The sequence below is a fragment of the Lissotriton helveticus genome, chromosome 1_1, assembly GCF_964261635.1.
Source record: "Lissotriton helveticus chromosome 1_1, aLisHel1.1, whole genome shotgun sequence".
In the NCBI taxonomy this organism is placed as follows: Eukaryota; Metazoa; Chordata; class Amphibia; order Caudata; family Salamandridae; genus Lissotriton; species Lissotriton helveticus.
The window spans coordinates 1,998,502,493-1,998,522,622 of record NC_136057.1 but is presented as its reverse complement, the minus strand read 5'-3'; the positions used below and the strand labels follow the sequence as shown (position 1 = coordinate 1,998,522,622).

At 41.3% G+C, this 20,130-nt stretch overlaps 1 protein-coding gene across 1 annotated transcript in view; it reads left to right on the top strand.

The window, feature by feature from the left end:
• SASS6 (SAS-6 centriolar assembly protein) overlaps window positions 1-20,130 on the top strand; it is a 208,140-nt gene that overhangs the window by 28,511 nt on the left and 159,499 nt on the right. The window contains exons 2-5 of the mRNA XM_078644440.1: window positions 2,762-2,822; window positions 7,940-8,019; window positions 11,063-11,167; window positions 13,821-13,992. Coding sequence (XP_078500566.1) covers window positions 2,762-2,822; window positions 7,940-8,019; window positions 11,063-11,167; window positions 13,821-13,992 — 418 coding nt within the window. The remainder of the gene's footprint in view (window positions 1-2,761; window positions 2,823-7,939; window positions 8,020-11,062; window positions 11,168-13,820; window positions 13,993-20,130) is intronic.

Genomic DNA, 20,130 nt, shown 5'->3' with positions numbered 1-20,130 from the left:
CTTCAACAAGGCCGACTCCACCATCGCACCCCAACTCCGAGACGTCATCAACACCTCCTTCGACACCGCTACATTCCCGGAGAGCTGGAAGCATGCCGAGCTCAGCGCCCTACTGAAGAAACCAACAGCGGACCCCACCGACCTCAAAAACGTCCGCCCCATCTCGCTCCTCCCTTTTACTGCCAAAGTCATCGAGAAGATCGTCAACAGACAGCTTGCCGCCTTCCTCGAGACAAATGGATCCCTCGACCCCTCGCAGTCCTGCTTCAGAGCCAACCACAGCACCGAGACCGCCCTCATCGCAGTCACCGACGACATCCGAGCCCTTCTCGACAACGGGGAAACAGCGGCACTCATCCTCCTGGACCTCTCCGCCGCATTCGACACTGTCTGCCATTGCACCCTAGTCCAACGCCTCGGCAACACCGGCATCCAAGAGAAGGCATTGAAGTGGATCATCTCGTTCCTCGCTGGAAGAACACAGAGAGTCCGCCTCCCCCCGTTTCGTTCCGAGGCCACCGAAGTCATCTGCGGCGTCCCGCAAGGATCATCACTCAGCCCCACCCTCTTCAACATCTACATGAGACCTCTCGCAGCCATCGCACGCCAACACAACCTCAACATCATCTCCTACGCCGACGACACTCTGCTGATCCTCTCCCTCACCAGAGACCCCGACACCGCCAGAACCAGCCTCCACGAAGGGATGAAAGACGTCGCCGAGTGGATGAAGAACAGACGCTTGAAACTGAACTCAGACAAGACGGAAGTCCTCATCCATGGACCATCACCCTCCGCCTGGGACGACTCCTGGTGGCCCCCAGCCCTGGGCACCGCCCCCAAGCCGACAGACCACGCACGCAACCTGGGCTTCATCCTGGACTCCTCCCTCTCGATGACCAGACAAGTCAACGCCGTCTCCTCTTCATGCTTTCACACCCTCCGCATGCTCCGCAAGATCTTCCGATGGATCCCGATCGAAACCAGGAAGACGGTCACCCAGGCCCTCGTCAACAGCCGGCTGGACTACGGAAACGCCCTCTACGCCGGAACCACAGCCAAGCTACAGAAAAGACTACAACGCATCCAGAACCCCTCCGCCCGACTCATCCTGGACATCCCTCGATGCAGCCACATCTCCGGCCACCTGAGGAACCTGCACTGGCTCCCCGTCAACAAGAGGATCACGTTCAGGCTCCTCACCCACGCACACAAGTCTCTCCACAACCTGGGCCCCAGGTACCTCGACGACCGCCTGACCTTCCACACGCCCACCCGCCAGCTCGGTCCGCTACCCTCGCCCTCGCCGCCGTACCACGCATCTGAAGAGCCACCGCCGGAGGCAGATCCTTCTCCTACCTGGCGGCCAAGACATGGAACTCCCTCCCCATCCACCTCCGGCTGACCCAGGACCACCTCGCCTTCAGGAGACAACTCAAGACCTGGCTGTTCGAGCAGTAGCTGGCCCCTTCCCCCAAGCGCCTTGAGACCCTTCCGGGTGAGTAGCGCGCTATACAAGTGCTATGATTGATTGATTGATTGATTGATCAAACAACCAGACAGTAAAGAACTCAGTAAAATACACTGTTAATAGTAATTTAAAACGTTATTATGTTACAAAAACAGGCATGACTAATGTAAAATGCTTTCGTTTCTTTACAATGTAACCTTCTATGACCTATACTAATGTCACGTCATGAAGTCGTTCCCCCCACATCCAATGGTTGTCAAGGGATCACTATATATAATGAGCACATTACTGGTGACAGTAGATGTAGTGAACAAGGCGGATCCGGCCGCCGAAACGCGTCTATTCGTTGTCTTGAGATTATATTACCTTTGATTTGAAAAATCCCACGGAGTCGGTGCCTGCTTTTGATTGAATGGATGATTCAGGACTGGATATATATATATGTATGTATGTATGTATGTATGTATGTATGTATGTATGTATGTATGTATGTATGTATGTATGTATATATATATATATATATATATATATATATATGTATATATATATATATATATATATATATATATATATATGTATGTATGTATGTATGTATATGACCCAGCCTAACTGAAGAAAACATGGAGGCGTTAGAATCCATTGTCAAGGAGAGAATGTAAAGTTACTTACAGTTTGTGAAAGCTGAATGTTTTTACCCATTTTACCATTATGTATTTAAAGTGACTATTATCAGTCTAGAGAACATGTACAGCATCCTTGTACGGGTTGTTGGGTGCTTAGGAAAGAATGGGAACATTGAAAGTGTTATTGACTGGCCACAAGTTGATGTGATCAGCACATGATTGTGAAAGCATTGCCAGGGATACCATGATTGTGAAAGCATTGCCAGGGATACCATGATTGTGAAAGCATTGCCAGGGATACCATGATTGTGAAAGCATTGCCAGGGATACCATGATTGTGAAAGCATTGCCAGGGATACCATGATTGTGAAAGCATTGCCAGGGATACCATGATTGTGATAGCATTGCCAGGGATACCATGATTGTGAAAGCATTGCCAGGGATACCATGATTGTGAAAGCATTGCCAGGGATACCATGATTGTGATAGCATTGCCAGAGATGCGCTACCCCTTATTCATCATCTTGTTAATTTGCTCGTTGTCCTAGCTGCTACTCCGCTCCTGTACTGCTTTACGAGTAATCTGGTGTGCTGTCCTGGTCTTAACTATCTTGTAATATTTAAATATCTGCACGATCTGGTGATTCACTGTAACAATGTTTTGTAGGAGGGTCAACGTTAGAGTCTGTATTGAGCTCCAGTCAGTCTCCAGTCCTGTTCATAAAAAGGTTGGTCTTCTGTTTTTTTTCTTTTCTTTTTCCAGTTATGCTGACGAGCCATATTACTTATGCAGTATACTGTGTGTTTAAATGCCATGTTATTCTAGAATTGTGTTAAAAAATACAGTTTTTTGTTTCATGCAATGATAATTCTAGTTCACTGAATGAGGCTTTATACAAGCCAAATGGATGATGCCAAAAGCTGCTTACTGATAATAATACCTGTCAGATGAGCTCATCCTAGAGTTGTAGTTGCATTTGTTCAGGTCTTGTTGACATATTGTTAGATCTTTCATTGATACGCCAAGTCTTTATGAAGTGAACGACTCTTCCTAATTTGGAGCACTAATACGTTTAGTTAGCAAACGGATAATCAGTACTGCAGTTAAAAGGGCAGGACTAGTTTTAAAGGGCGGATCATAGTTTGCATTCCCATTAAATTCTCCATAAATGTAAACTTACATGTGTCTTCACATTGCTGACTCGAAGCACCTTATATCTTGTCACGGTAATAGTAGAGAAGCTATTTAGCAATTTACCCTTTAATATACAGAAGCGCAGCATACTCCTTTATGGCTCAATGATCATACATTGTAGGGTACTGTAAAAGCAAAGCATGATTTACGTTTGCATCATTTCAATTCCTTAAATTAACATTTTCAGAGAAGCACTTGCAGGCAGTTAGAATTCATTAATTTTAACGTAGAAAATCTATTCTTCTTTGCTGCAGCTGTTTGCTGGCTAAGGCTCTATCTTTTTCTTTATTACTTCCAGTTTCAGGCTAATTAGGGATTGTAGTAAACACCGCCCTTCTTTTTACCTTGTGTCTGGGATACAAATTTCGATACATGTGCCTCAGATTTGACTAAGCAGCTTTTAATCAGAATTTTAGAAGAAAAGTACAATTCGATTGCCAGTACAAACAAAACATTATGCATTTAGTCGAATGTAGAAGTTTTTTCTGCCGCCCCCTTTTAAAAAAATTCCAATTATGTTTTCAACAGTTGTCTCACTTGGAACCCAAAGCTGTAATTTATTTTGCTTGACTAGATAGGATATGTTATTTCTAAACAAATCCTCAACATGTCCATAATTGTCTTTTTGGGTTTTGAAATACTTAGCCCACCATTAGGAGGTTTTATCTCTTTCACTCGAATATAGTATGATTTTGTCTGGTTGTATGAATGATAGTAGTGCAGCATGATTTTTATTTTTATGATAGGCTGACTGGTCCTGCTCGCTTTTAGACTTTTTCCACCTTGAATGTTCTGCTAACACCGGGACTCCTCTCCGGAGGCACCTACATGCTCTAGAAATGCTGTAAATTTAATTGTGAGCCATAGAAACCTGACCTGATACACACTCTAGTGGCCCGCTCCTTCACATTTTTATTCCACCCACTCTGTGTATATACCTACTTGTCTAGCCTCCAGACCTATTTAAGAATTTTTGCTATCTACTAATGAATTAGTCATTCTTAGAGGCCGACCTCACAATTAGATTTTGATCATAAGACAAAATTGCATAACTTTCACACTGTGGAAGAGAGTGGAATGCCACTGTATATTTGGTCTTTGTAGTACATCAGTGGAAAGGAGTCAGGTTGCTCAGCTATCAACGCACAATGAGTCATACCTGGTCATATAGTTGGCTGCCACATAGTTTTCCTGTTGTGTGCATGGGCTGCTGATGGGACTCACTGCTTCACTTCCTGATCAGTTTAGGATACAACTCATCCAGAGTGTTTGGAGCACCCTGTAATGGTTTGCTGCTTCTGCTGAGCTTCTGACCCCCTAGCCTGCGAGTTTAGGCAAGGAGGCACCAGGCAAAAGTGGTGCACCTAGAAGCTCAACAAGGCTCATTCTGTTTACTCCTGGCCCAAACCATGTCCATCATGTTTGAACCATTTCTGGCCACATTCTGCACATTTGTAGTGATGGCTGCCTTTTCAATCTAGGCTTTGGTCCATCAAATTTGAAATAAAACCCTTACAGGGCCTCTTGTGCCTTATCACTGCACACGTTCTCTCTGTTCTTTTGCCTATTGGCAAGTAAAATGTCTCTGGCTGTACAGCCTTTGCAGTCTCGTCCATTAAGACTTGAAATGGTCCAAGGACTCCTACACTTTGACTGATTTAACAATCACTCCCCCCCCCCCCAGGCTGCTGCAGTTTAGAAATAGTAATCTTATGGGAAGGACGAATGAAAGACAAATGAAATGTAGAAAGTAAAAGTCTTCCCCAATGGAATGTGAATGTTTGGAATGACCTATATAAATTCCCTTCTATGAAGACATATTGAATTATCTATAGATATTACCTCATAAGAAGAGAATGTGCCGTCCTACTACTTAATGATATTGTGGGCTATACACAGTTTTGTAAAGGCTACAATTGTTAATAGACCAGATTAAGGTCTCTGAACAATTGTAGATGCTTACTGCTAGTATTAAGGAGGAAAACATGTAGCACCTATTGAAAAATGGTGCACCCACCGTATATTTGTGGTGAGTACATTTACACACATAGACCCTGCCTTAAATCAACAGATTTTCCCAAACCTGGTGACTAGCATACACAAACTGACAGAGTATACATGCACACTACCTTCTGTAAATTATGCCCAAGCACATGCAACCTAAATTGATGCAAAAAGCTAGGATCAATTAAATATACCTGTTTAGTCCCCAACCAGACAATGACAATCCCTTTATAAAGCAGTCAAATCATTAAGAGGATCATTCCACTTGCATTTTAGTTGTACAGCATTTCAGGCCTCACACTCTCTTGTCTCTGTTACAGTGGACATCTTGTGGAATGTTAACAAACTTTGCTTCCTCAAAAAAGCATGACATTTGTCAACAGAGTGTGGTTCATATTTATATCCATAAAGTTCTTTTGCTTATGCACCAGTCAAATGTGACCAAGGTGTGCTCTGACAAGACTTTGCTTTCTACTTAACGGAGCCAGCATTTTGTGTGCTCTAGTTGCAGAAGAATTGGTAATGATCCCCTCACAATAGTCTATGCCCTGCTCTACCAATTTGACAAATCACAGCATGCCTCACAAATGGAAACTAAAATCTTATGTTTTCTGCTGACATTGCAGTACCCTGTGTCTTGCTCAGAATAATGTAATCAACTGATACATTGATGAGGATTTGTCCGTTATGGGCAATGATAATACTCTATGATCGATGCATCGATTTCCACAGGTTAGAGAGGGTATGCTTCCAATGATTTAGATCTTCTATTTCATTCAAGACTGCATGCTTATTCACATAGGGATTACCAGTCTGCTTCTTTTTACCTCCTGCCATTGGTTGAAGATGTTGTTCCCAACATTCTACAAGGTTCTTTTCTCCTATTTTCCATATCAGAAACAATGATAGGTGCCACTCTTAGGATTTATTTTACAAAGTGATGGCCTAGTTCCTAGGGATAAAGTATTTTCCCCTATGAAACGGACTCCTTTCATGGTAGAATTGTAAAAATTATTCAGGAAAGTCTGCTAGATAACTGTGCAGTAAAATACCTTTGGTTGCCTTACTGGACATTAGAGAAAAAGATTAAATCATTTTCGACTTGCGTGCCCCAATACTGGTGACGTGTTTACTTTGCTGAGGGCTCTTAAATAAATAGAAACAATGAATACTACAACAGCAGTTTCCTTCTATGTCGAGTGTTTTTCATAGCCACTCTAGATAGATATTTTTACACACATTTCTTTATGCTTTACCTCATTATTGCAAACTCTTCTGTAATGGCCATGTAGGCAAACTTTCCCATCTATAACCACTGCTTTGTGTAACTTGAGCCTTTTCGTTTTGAAGACTAATTTCTTACTGGCCATAATCTGTATAATGTTGGTGCTTTCCATTCTCTCCATACTCTTTTCTTTTTTTTTTTTTATTATTGCTGTACACTGCCTTCTCCAAAGCGGAGTCATCCCTACCCAACCACCATTGTATTTTAAAATGACTTTGTTTCCCAGTCACACTCTGGTGCGACGGTCTATAATCTTTCTAGCTGAACACTTTTAAAGTCAAGAAAGCTTTCTGTAATCTAGGTTAGATGTGATCTGAATTTGTGCAGATCGTCTTCAATGAACTTATTGAAGATCATCTGCACTTTTGTGACCAAGAAGTAATGGCAAGCTTTCAGGCATTTGTATTCAAATTGGACAAGAACTGTTTGACACCTTGCTTTAAAATAAAATAGCCCCCATACAGTTCCTCAATGTTGGCACACATGCTATAAAGTAAAAGTAACATTGATAGATATTTAGAGATCATGATATTATCCCAGACCAAACACGAGCTCGGCACCCAATAAAACTGAAATGTATGATAATACATAGAGTGGAAAGAAAGCCTTGTCAGTTTAACATTGGATTTAGAAATAGCAGAAGTCACTCCTAGCACACCATAAAAATACCCTAAAAATACCAAATTTGGTAGCTTAACTCAAGGCTTTGAAACCTCATTCCATTTACTCATTAAACCTCACTGCTACCTTCATTCATTTTGACCTCCCTCTTGCGCTTGTTTCTTCTGGGGATCAGCGAAACATTCTCAGTTCTTATTTTTTCTTTTCTTACTTAGAACATTTTGAGGCTACCTATTTGGAATTTGGTAGGGCGCAGGTTCAAATCTTGCCAGTGGCAATAACAAGCCAGTCCTATTTCTACTGTCAAATAAGTACTAGTAATTTATGTAATAGTAACTTCTGCTATTTTATATAACAGGAAAATGATACATAGGTAATATATAAAGTACACATAAATTCATAGAAACAAAAAAGGATCCTTCTGCTTCTCCTAGGTTAGGTGGAAAGTGTTATGTTTCAATGCACGATGGTCTTTTTGTAATCTCGCTAATAGCTGCTTTGACCTAACAGATCTGTTTTTCGTGAGTGGTTAAGGAGATGGAACTAACTTAATGATGATCAGAAGCTACTCATTCCAGCCTGTGGCCACCTCCTGTTCGAACTTCAGTACTAAGCACAGCACATGCTTAGTACTGAAGTACTGAACTAACGTTTGGTGTGCTTCTAAATTTAACCTTGTCGTTTTGGACTTACATTTGCAAATAGTGTCCTAATTTAGCATTTTTAATTAATTTTTTTAGGATCTGATTGTACGGTTGACTGATGACACTGATCCATTTTTTCTGTTTAATCTGGTTATTTCTGAAGAAGAGTTTCAGAGGTGAGTCATATGGCCATTTTATGAGTTACTAATGTGCAATGCAAAGGTTTTTTTACGTGATGTGAAAACATTAAATGCTTGTGCTAAAACACTTACACAGTAAATAAGTGTTCATGGGAGAATTAATGCTATTGCTACATAGCTGTCAGTAATATTACACAATGAAGACCTCCTCATATGTTTCACCTAACTAAGAAAGTATTTTTCATTCTTCTGTTGCTGCCCTATTAATGTTAGTTTCCAGAAAGTTGTTTTAACTTTAATTGCCCTGGTGCAAGAACATTAGAGATGTCCCTCGAATTCTTGGTCCTATTGAGTTAGCAAAGAGATGGATTGAGATTTGCTGTTTAGGTGTTGAGTGACTTATTTTCATTGTAAGTTCAAATGTCCTTTTATAGAAAGTACAAAGAAATTCTTAAACTGAAGAGGTACTGTGAGAAATAGCTGTTTTTATCAGATCAAACTTATTTTGGACCAAAAAGTTATTGGAAAATTATTATTTTCTCTAATTTTGTTTTCATCCTAAGAGAACACCAAAAAATAAAGAGATCTTCAGAAGGCGCAGATCCTGTGAAAGGAGCACCAGTTACATGTATTCCCTCTAGACTTCTATACCTGGTAGTGTTTGTAGTAACAATGGAAGGGATTTGAGTTGCTTGTATCCTAGTCAAATAAGACCACTGGCTATACACTTTAAATAATCCACAACATGAAAATGTTTGTTGTTCATTCGGTATTGTTGATTTGTAGTTTTATTCTTGGTTAGAATTGAAAGCCTATTGTGTATACAATTGGTATAGAGAATACGTACACAGAGGGTGAGCCATACCAGAAGTTATTCATATAAATGTACATGCATGAAGCTTTACATATACAAATCTGAATTGGAATCCGGTACCTCGTCTGTAGTTCATCTAAAAATCTGGTGTGCTTCAGCCTCCTTTGAATCGTGTTTAACACCTTCTAAAAGAAAATGTATCGTTTTTTTATCCAAGTGCCGCAAAATTACGTAAATTGTGTTACTGGTGCTGTCCTGAACACAACTGTGGAAATTAGAATACAAGTATCCTAGGATTCTTTTGGGGATTTCCAAGCTAAAAACAATATGTCACAGTGTACCTTAAATTCCTGTTAAAAGGATTCTTTGGGCAAACCTTCCAGCTGAGTCTCTTGTTATAGGAGGCATCACAGGACATGGCCACTTTCTATTCATGGCAAGTAATTATTGGACTAGTCCACGTCAGACTGCACATTCGGTGATAAAGTGGATCAGTAAAGGATAAGTGGTAGACTCCACCAACATTACAGAAATCCTTTGATACTCATATTGACTGTGATTTTAATAATCCTTGATCCCAAAGTCAGGAGGAAATAGAAATTGTGGTATGGCTGGTTAGTGATGCCAAAGCACTGTTTATAATGAACAAAAGGAGGCTACAATGAACCCACCAGGAATTCCTTAATTTACTTTAGTTTCTTCTGCAGTGGACTTTGGGACTTATTTCAGCAGGAGTTTGTGTCCCTATATGATATGTTTGTCTCAGCTCGCTGCTCTAGATTATAGGCATCTAAGGGGTAGGCATATCAGAAAGGTTATCTTTAGTTGATGAGAGCAACATATGTGTGCTCTTGTTGCATAACTCTTTTGGTACACCAGATTTTCCACATGCTGAAAAAATGAAATTACCTAAAAAAATAAGCTTTTTGCGTATAATTATTATAGCATATTGGTGACTATATACATGTAATATTTCCTGAAAGCTGACCAACATCTCAGGGACCTCCCCGTCCTCCCTTCTTAAGGGTAAGTGTTCGCTTATGAGCAACACATCATGGGTGTCCTAAAAGTAATCGCTGTTCTTGGTAGACTGTAATAAGGACAGCAAAATCTGTTTCATTTAAACTGTTTCAATATGTTTCTCTTTGGACTGGTTGCTGATGACCTTTTCTTTTTGTGTGGTATTGTGCTAACCGTTCTGGTGCGAAACACGATCTAATCTTGATAGAATAAAAACAAAGCTAACTGTCTGCACCGGCCAATGAGCGCGACTTTCCTATTGAAGTGTTGAACCCATAGCAAAATTAGCATTAATGTACATAGCAGTGGCACAAGGGACAGCTGCAAGACAAAGTAAGTTATAACAAAAACATTCTTAAAGGTTGTGTACAGTTTTCAAATCACCACCCCTTTACTTCAGCACATAGAATACATTTTGTTTTAATCCAGTAGCCTATTTCAGTAATTCAAACGGTGTATCAGCTAAATGTATTTCACAAGGAATGTTCCAGCACAGTCCTAGGAGCAACGTAGTGCTCGACATCTAATGATATCTAAGAATGTATCAAACTGACCCCTCTTTCATCATGAGGTATAACCTAAATTTAAGTTTAATATTTGGCATTGTATTAGATTATTTATCTAGGAGTTTCTTAAACCTTACCTCTGTTTTTTTGCTGTACATTCTGTGACGGACACATGTACAATGGGAGAGCGGTCATGTCATTTCCTTGCTACATTTGAGATCGGTCTTTGTGCCAATAATAGTGCACACGTTTTTGGTACATCCAAAAATGTACAGCTAATGAGTACTATCACTGGAGACTGCCTTACTACATCCTCCAGCTTTCAAGGCAATTCTTGCCAGGTCCCGTTTCCATGTATTCACTTTGCTTCATAAAACTTAATATCAGCATTTGTGAGAAGTTGCTTTTAGTTGCAGGATCATCACTACAGAACTGTTTTTCCCTTGGTCTTTTTAGTTCTGATTGTATTGTAAAAGAAATGCTTCTAAGTTACAATGGTGTGCCTCTTTGGTTTGACAAATTACACCTTCTGCCAGGGGGAATGCAAGGAAGTTTCTTAGTGTGTGTGTGAATAACCTGACATAACACTGGGCTATTAAATGTCCTTGACTTAAAAATGTGTTAACGTTCACATACATTCTGAATGTATGCTTTTAGTCACCTTGAAATTGACAGTTAAGACTTGATTTCCCTTACCGATTTGTGCTAATCCACTTTTTCCCCTCATGTTTTGATGAAGTCTGAAATGTCAGCAGAGTCTTCTGGTAGATTTTTCTGCCTTTCCACAAAGATTTATTGATCTGCTTCAACAGTGTATTCAAGAACAAAGCAAAGAAGTTCCAAGGTAAGGAATCGATATTATTTAAGAAAATGTCCTGAGTTCCTCAAAACTATCCCGATACTTTATGTTCATTGCATTATCATAAACATTATTTCTGCCCATTTGCAAGCAATTAAATACCGCAAAATTCTTCATTTTCCTACCTGCTCTTCACTAGTGCCCTGTGCTGCCAACCTACTAAGTTGCCCAGGGTTTATTGAAATGAGGAAATACAATTATTTTTTTAAGTGATATGTATTGTTTTGCGAACCATTTTACAGACCAGACAAAACTGTAGATCTCTTATGCACCTAGTAACACAAAAAATGCAGAAAATGGTACCACCGACTGCTACATTGGCAGTGGATACATACATTTGTCTAGGTATCTTATTGCACTGTAAGACTGGGTGGAAAATAAACTAGTGTTTCTCTAGTAACATTAGGCATAGGTAACCATCCACTAAAAGAATTTGTCTGGGCCAGATCGTTTATTTGCATTAAATTACAGTGATGCCTGGCAGATATCTTAGCGTGAAGAAGGGTTTTTAGAAACAACAACAATCAAAATTAGGATATAATATGCATAATACTCCTATTTGGCAATCTTTTGCAAGCCTATTTTAATCCTGTTGTTAATACAAGTGGTATTGGCCATTGTTCGGTTCTTAATCCAATGCTGTTAACTGAACAGTACCCTATTTACTAGTAACGTGCTACATTTCTTTTAGAAGGTGTGGCATTACATATTACTAAACCTTGAAAGGATGATAAAAGCAGTATTAGTGTAGGAAATTGTGAGAGCAGCAAGGCAGGTTTAGCTTGCAAAAAAGTTGCAAAAATAAACAAGTTTTCAGGTTCCTTCAGAATTAGACCAGGTCATTAATGTCTTGTAGACTTCGAGGCAGAGAACACTTTCCCTTCTATGGCAGTCTGAAAGGAAGGACACTCGGGCAAGGTCCTTTTTAGGTTTGCAGTCTGACCAGGTGAGAGGAGTTCTCATATTTAATTGCCATTATTTAGCGGTCCTTTGTGAGTGAGGTCTAGCATTTTTAAATCGCCATCCATTTTCGCATTATAGTCCATATAGTAATTTGAGGATAACTCTAGTCTGGTTACCTTGTTAAGCCTCTACAATTTTTTTGTGGCGAGTTATGTACATCATCTTTTATGGCTGTGTGTGTGGTGTGCCCAATTCTATACACATCAAAAGATTAGTTTTAATTGGTTAAATTGGTGATTATGAATGGTAGGTTGAAAAGAAAAATCTTTACAGAAGTAAGATCTCCTTTAATATTCAAAAGCATGGTTCATAACAAGAGAATCTGTCTACATACATAATTGCATAACACTTTTATAACGTAGAGCAAACTCTCCACTTGAAACAGAACAATTCCTTTTTGAAAAATATATTTTCTTTCTAATGTTCTTTTTTTAATAACCATGAAAACCTGTTCTATAATTAAAATAGATTTAAGATCACATAGGAGTATTATTTATTAAACCGTCTTTCATTTTCCCGTATTTAAAATTGAAGGACATTTTTATACACAGACATACAGAATCACAGAGAGATTCAAGGTCCTGCTTACATGAATGTAGCCAATGGCCTTAAAGATGCCAGCTTGCAGCTCAAAGACCGCCCCACCCTGTTATTTTCTAGATGTGGCCATAGATACAGATTTAGTGGTTTCTTAAGATTGTGTCCCCCTCCCCGCCCCCCCCAAAAAATCATACAGAATATAAATAATCTACATACATAGAGGGTCTTTTGGTCAGGGAGCTTCATCCATTGGGCTGTTATAGTACCATTCTCATTTTTACTTATCTTCCGCCTATCCCGGCATACAGCATGGGGGCTACAAGTCAGCTCGCTTTACCTACTGACTCCTTTCATTTTGAGTGACTGTACAATGCCTGTTCACTGTGTTCACATCCACCTAATAATCGTTGCTCTCTCTTCAGCAATAGTTCTTGTTTATATTAACTTTAGGTTGCTGCGTAGATAAAGTGTGTTATCCTCCGGCTTTGTACAGAAATAGTTTTCTAGTGGTAATTTTCCACTTTGTGCTCTCTCTACAGTGGAGATTTCTATTTTTCTGACAGACAAAAGCTGGAAACTTTTGCCAAATTTTCTAATTGTGAAATTGTTAAAATTGATAAAAGTGTAGTCTAGGAATCAAAATGTAAACTGTCATTACTGAGCTGGGTGGGGGCAGGAGAGAATCAATAATCCATTTGTGATTACCTTGTTTTCTACTAGTTTTGTGGACTAGTCCGCAATAGGACCATAGAGAAGCTTTGCATGTACCGAAGATCTTCTTAGCTCCTCTGAGATACCCGAAAAAACAGCCCTGAACTTTGAGGGGTATTAAAAGAGATATGTACCCTTGATGTAGCGGAGCTGTTTGTTTTTCATATGGTGTGCCTTAATTTCAAGAATACTGCCTCCGACATCAAAAGATGCATCACTTGTATTTGCTTTTTATTAGGTACCTTTAATTGCAGTGGCTTAAGCAAATGGTTGATGATTTCTTTTTTAATTATTTGTAGCATACTCCGCAAGGTTACATAGTCTTTACATAAACTACTAATTTACTTCTAATTTTCCCTAATTGACATCTGTTTTTTACCACATGATGTCATTTGTTTCAATCTGTCTAATCATTTTTTTAAAGGTTCTTGCTCCAGCTAGTTTCTTCAGCATCGGTATTGGACCACACGCCTGCCTTTTTGAATGTTGTGGAAACCAACCCATTTAAACATTTGACACACCTCTCGTTAAAACTTTTACCCGGAAGTGATACAGATATAAAGAAGTACTTGGCTATCTGTTTAAGGGGTATTAAGGTAATACACATTTTAATTCCACTGAAGTGTTTCTTGGTTCCTTACAAACATTTACCTGTTATTGGATGGCTTCTCTTGTATTCCGTTCCATTCCATTGCTTGCTTCTGGGGTTTATACTCTTATAGCTGGTACTTTCCTTGCTCAAACGTCTCCAGATTATGTACATGGCTTTGCGCCTGTTCATCATTTGGGACATTAGCTTAAAATGTACATTCCAATTTGATTGTAAAATGCACGTTTAGCTTTGTATTTATTGTGTCTTCATTTGGTCTTCGTGGGTGTATTTTCTGTCTGCCATTTATCATGTTTTGTTGACTTATGTATGACACTGTTTGAAATCCTTGTCATCTTAAGCCTTTCGAATGAAACTTTAGGTACAGATTTTTGACAGTTCTTTTCCTTCCCTAGTCCACATGCTTTTGGAATTTGTTCAACAGGGATTTATGTGAACCCATTAAATTAATTAACTTTCTCTGTTTCTCCTCAGTTTATTACTGTCTGCTCCAAAAGGATTTGTCGTTTTTTTTTGTCCCCAATGTATGAACAAGACTATAAACAAAAACACTGATAATCTTTGCTCAGGTGTTCTAAGCTATCTGAAGGTAAGGCAGGCTGCATTCTATTAGACCCACAGCCTCCATCACATAAACATAATGAGGCACAAAACCCATAATTGAGTGTTACTGATGCATTGAGACCATGTGTTTTTTAAAGTAATGGACCCAAGCTGCACCTTAGAATACCAAGCTGCTTCCGCAAGCCTAAACCCATCACAGTTATTTCTTTCCTGAGGAAGTCATCAACTTAGTGCTGCAACTCAAGGCATGTTACAGCGGTTCTTATCTTCTTGGCTATGTAATCCATCAGTAATCAAAAGCAATATTCCTGTCTAGTAGTTCTACATCCCGTGCAGAAAACGAAGAACTGTATTTATGACTGTATTGAAAGCAACCTTTATCTGACTCTGCTTGCCTCCTCCATGGTATGCAGATATAGCGAGTAAGCGAGAAGAGCTTCTAGAGATTACCAAAATATTATCAAAACCTTCAACGCAGTAGCCTCACTTACTTTAAACAACCTGCAGAACTAATGGAGACCTCTCCAAAGCCCAAATGACAATATACCACACGAAATCACAAGGGCATTGAAGACCCATTTTGCTGCCTTGATTAGTCTGGCCACACATTTAATTAAATGTTCTGTTCTCAAATGGTTTTCGTCCTTCCTTCACAATCGGTCACAGAAGTTCAAGATCGACAATGTGCTATCCACACCTGTGCCTGCAGATCTAGGTGTTCCACAAGGATCCTCCCTCTCCCCCACACTGTTCAACCTAGTCATGGAACCGCTCGCCACCTTGCTCCAAGCCTCCAATGTCCAATTCCATATGTACGCCGACGACACACAACTCTACCTAAAGCTACAATCCCCGGAAGATATCAAACATCTGAATTCCACGCTTATTAACACTCAATCTTGGCTGGCAGATAATCACCTCAAACTAAATTCTCTGAAAACCGAGTTCCTACTCATCTCACCCCCGGCGAAAACTTCCACCACCCAAACCTGGCTCAATAACCTAACAGCACTCAATGTCCAACCTACCATCTTGGACTCGGCGAAATCCCTAGGCATCACACTCGACGCCAAGCTCAACATGCAGCAGCACGTTAGCAAAGCCACAAAAGCAGCTAATTTCCAAATCAACACATTGAGGAAAATTAAACCTTTCCTCCCTGCCGAAGACTTCCAAACTGCTGTACAAGCTCTAGTCATCCCTCGAATAGACTACGGAATTGTGGCCCTCAGCGGACTCCCGCTATCCACAACTGCACCCTTAAGAGCCTCCCTGAACGCTGCAGCAAGACTCATTACTGGCTCAAGAAAACATTCGCATATATCCCCAGACTTAAAGTCTCTAAAATGGCTGCCTTTTGAAGCCAGAATACAGCTAAAAATTGCAGTTATGACACACGCGGCCGTGCACCACAATGCACCCAACTACCTCGCTCAAAAGTTGTCTATCTCAGGAGGGTCGAGGTCCAATAGAAGTACAAAAAACCTACTCCTGAAACCTCGTAGATTCCGGAAAGAGAAAACATACAAGCGCTACTTCTCTGGAATGGCACCCAGGATTTGGAACGCGCTCCCGCCTGAAACTAGGCTGATCTCCTCCACTGCACTCTTCAAGAAAGAGGTGAAAACCATCCTTCTGGCCAAGATCTCCTGAACATGATTGATGCTGGATCAGAGACTCTGCATTGCTGTGTATCACTGTTCACCTTGTCCTCTGGCACTATACTTCTAACTTGATGTTGTCACTACCAATATATGATACACGTTGATTCACTCTCCAGATGCCCCCACTCAGTGTTCTCGCTACACTAAGACTTGGGTATAAGCCATCCACACACCCAAGGTGCACCTGAACACCCCTGTAGTGGGATCAATGACTTGTACCGTCTTATATTATTTGTTTACCTGATTGTATATTGATATGTTTTATGTATGTTACTATTATCCCACCATGTTAGTGACTACTATACTGCTCCCATTATCTCTGTTCACTCCTACTGCCCCTACCCTGTCTTTGTGAAGCGCTCTGATATCTGTAAGGATCTTGTTCGCGCTATATAAAACTTTGAATAAATAAATAAATAAATAAAATAAATAAATTTGAGAGCTTTTCTAAAAGTTCTTACAGTTGATGTGGCCAGCCACAGCTAACGAAGCCTCTTCAGCATCTGACCAACATTGTAAAAAACTCCCTGACCTTGAAAGATGAGAACCGGAAGAATTCAGATCTTATTGTGCCTCCCAGATTTGTAATAGCTTTATTGTTCTTTTGAACCCTGAGCCAACAAGACAGACTTCAAAAGTCAAACCTCCCAAAAGAACCATGTTGAGCATCTACCATAAAAGATCTTTTCTGAACTCTCACCTGACATCATAAGCACTATTAGTGCTAACATGTCCTCCACTGCAGTAGAAGCCAGTAATTGCTCAATTGAAATTGGCTAGCCCATATTAAACCTCCCTTTTTGCAAGCAGTGTGATGGGAGATTTCACATTCCATCTGAGTTTTTTTTGAGTCATGCAACATATTTTGTCTTTCGTTCACAGAGGGGACTTGCCATTTTAACCAATATCGGGGAAGACCTGCTTGTTTCACGTGGTACAAGCTTCCCATAACTAGTAAGCCCATGTGACCTCTCTGCAGCACACTAAAAGGTTGACCAAGAAATTCTTTTATAGCCTCTGTAAACGTGCACTGTCGGAGGGTTTTAAAGTACCACTACATAGTGGTGCCATGTGTTACTCTTAGCTGAATTTATTAAGCCAAAATTGACACTGCTACGTCTTCGACTTAGCGCATGAACTGTGCCATCACTCAACACCTACTCGTTGTCACAGCTGCTCCTTATCTGCGTGAGATTACTCTGTAATACGTATCATTTTCTGATGTATGGGGGTCATCATCCTTACATGTGGCCCACATCCAACCTCTATTCTGGCCTGGCAATTGGATCAGGAGAAAGAAATCATAAGTGTGCATGGGCTGGGCAACTCTGCAAATTCTGAGTACAACCACTAGGCCTGGTACAGAGGACATTTCCTGTATTATGTCTCGGAATACCCCAGACTTCTGGGCCCGCAAGTACTATCGAGTATAGCAGCTTGGTTGATTTGAAACGACTTCTGTAAAGGATACAATTTACAATTCTCAATTCACTCCATCTTGATGTGTTGTGAAACAAAAACCACATTTCGAAAAACCTTTCAAATATGTCTCTCACCAGGTTAACAGGTACAAGGTTATAACCATGGAACTAGGCCACCAAGATGGGGAGAAAATTCCAGCAAGGATAAATCTGTCTTCTCAGTATTGGAGCCTGATTACGAGTGCCCAAGTGTAGGAAGTTGGCTCTGTGTATTGTATGCCACTGGGTGGTTATACAGTGCACACAGTTCAGGGGTTCCCCAGAAGTGTACAGAGCTCAATTTAACCCCATATTGCTTTATTAATGATAGTATGGACGTGCATCCTTAGGCCGAATGCCAAGGAGTGTAAGACATTTAGTGCTCAACATTGACCAATAATGGACGCACCGCTCAAGAAGGAGATCCACACCAATTTTAGAAAAATAAGCAGTTGTACTTTATTTTAAGACCAAGATCTTCGCAATAAGTACGTTTTTAAATATAAATACTTTTAACTTTCAAAAGTCGACACTTAGAACAATTTTCTGAACATTTCAATGCTATCCTATGGAGGAGAACAATAATGCGGTGGAACAAGTAAGTATCAGACTTGCAGTTCCAGTCTTTGGGACCAAAGGAAATCAAGGGACACGGGTCCAGTGAGTACCAAAACTGCACCACCAGCGGCACAGGGGAGGCTGGGTGCAGAGGTCAAAATTGGCGTTTGGCCCATTACGTTCCAATGGACACTGGGGTGCTCAAAGCCACACTATTTGGAGGTAAGTAAATGGTTGCAGCGGCCAATCTTTGGAGGTTACGACCAGCACAGGTGGGAGGGGGCCACAAAGTAGCACCAAACATACACCACCAGCGGCACAAGGCCGGCCGGCTGCAGGGTGTAATTTCAGCATTTGGTCCCAATGCTTTTCAAAGAGGATTCTGCTTTCGACAAACAGACTGGAGGCGTTGCACAGGAGGATGCGGGGGGGAGACCAACGACAGCAGAGGTAAGTAGAAATGTAGGGCGTTGTACGTACACCGGCGATTCAGCTCACCAAGGCGCAGGGGCTTTGGGTGCAGTGGTGCTTTTTGGTGTCAGAGTTTTCTTTCCAGAGCCGGTAGCGGTCAGGGGGAGCCTTTGGATTCAGGCTGCAGGGGTCGTTGTGGAGTTCATGAGAGGCCAGCCAATGCTGGAGTCGAGGTTCGGATCGCTGAGGTTCGGATCGCTGAGGTGACTTCACTGGACAGGTGAGCCACTCAGACTCGGGCCATGGGGGTCAAGTGCAGAGTGGGCAGAAGTCTCCGTTGGATCTGGAGCCCTTGGAGTTGAATTCTTATGGACAGAGCCGCTGTCCTCAGGAGTTCTGGTCTTTGTTGAAGAGCAGGCAGGAGTCTTTGGGATTCTGCAAGTCGTTGGCCACAGGACAGGGGTCTTCTTTGCAGAGTCTTTAAAGCTGGAGACAGGCCGGTAGGGCTAGGGCCAAGTCAGTAGTCCTCTTCAGGCTTTGCTGCACGGTGTCTAATTCGTCTTTTCTTAGGTACTAAATTTAGGGGACGTTTGAGGGGAGTAGTAGGTAGGGCCATTGGGCACCTTAACTGGGGCGACTACACCCTCTGTCATGTCACCCTCCTGTGGGAGGGGGCATAGACCTAGCCCTGATTGGAGGAATCCCCTCATCTTCAAGATGGAGGGGAATGAAAAGTGTGCATAACTTCACTACCTCCACCTGAGGGGTCGAGTTGGCAAAGGTGGGCACACCCCCTAACCTTTCTGAGTTTTCCCGCTCAAAGTGGGGGTGTAAAACGGGGCTGTCATCTGCTGCTAGCAGCTGTGGCAGGGGGTCTCATTACAAAAGAGACAGGCCTTTGAAGCTTCCCCTTTGAGCACAGCCCCAACCTGGGGGAGGAGGTGTAACACCTCTGCCTATGATGTGCATTGTTTCTGGTCACAGAGAGAAGAGCCTCTCCACCCATGGATTCAAAAGCATGTCCGTGTGTGGCAGGCTGCCTAAAGACAGTCAGTGCCTGTCACGGGACCAGTCGAAACATCCCCCGTGACTGATTTTTCATCTACTCCGCAGGATTGGACTGGGCCCTTTGATTTGATTGATTTGATTTATCAATTTATAGAGCGCGCGAATGCCCGACGGCGTCTTGGCGCTAAGATATACCCTTGGCTCTTAAAGATGTTAATTAGAGCTATGCGGAGAAAAGCCAGGTTTTAACTTCCTTTCTAAAAGATTTCAAGAATGGGCTGATTTTTATGGCAAGAGGAGGCTGATTCCAGGTTCTTGCTGTATGTACAAGGAAACTTCTTCTGCCCCAATTAGCTCTTCTGAATCTCGGGACCCTGATGAGTCTCTTTTGGCCGGATCTGAGAAGTCTATTTGGCTCATAAAGTTTTAGATGTGACTTCAGGAATTGTGATCCAGTTC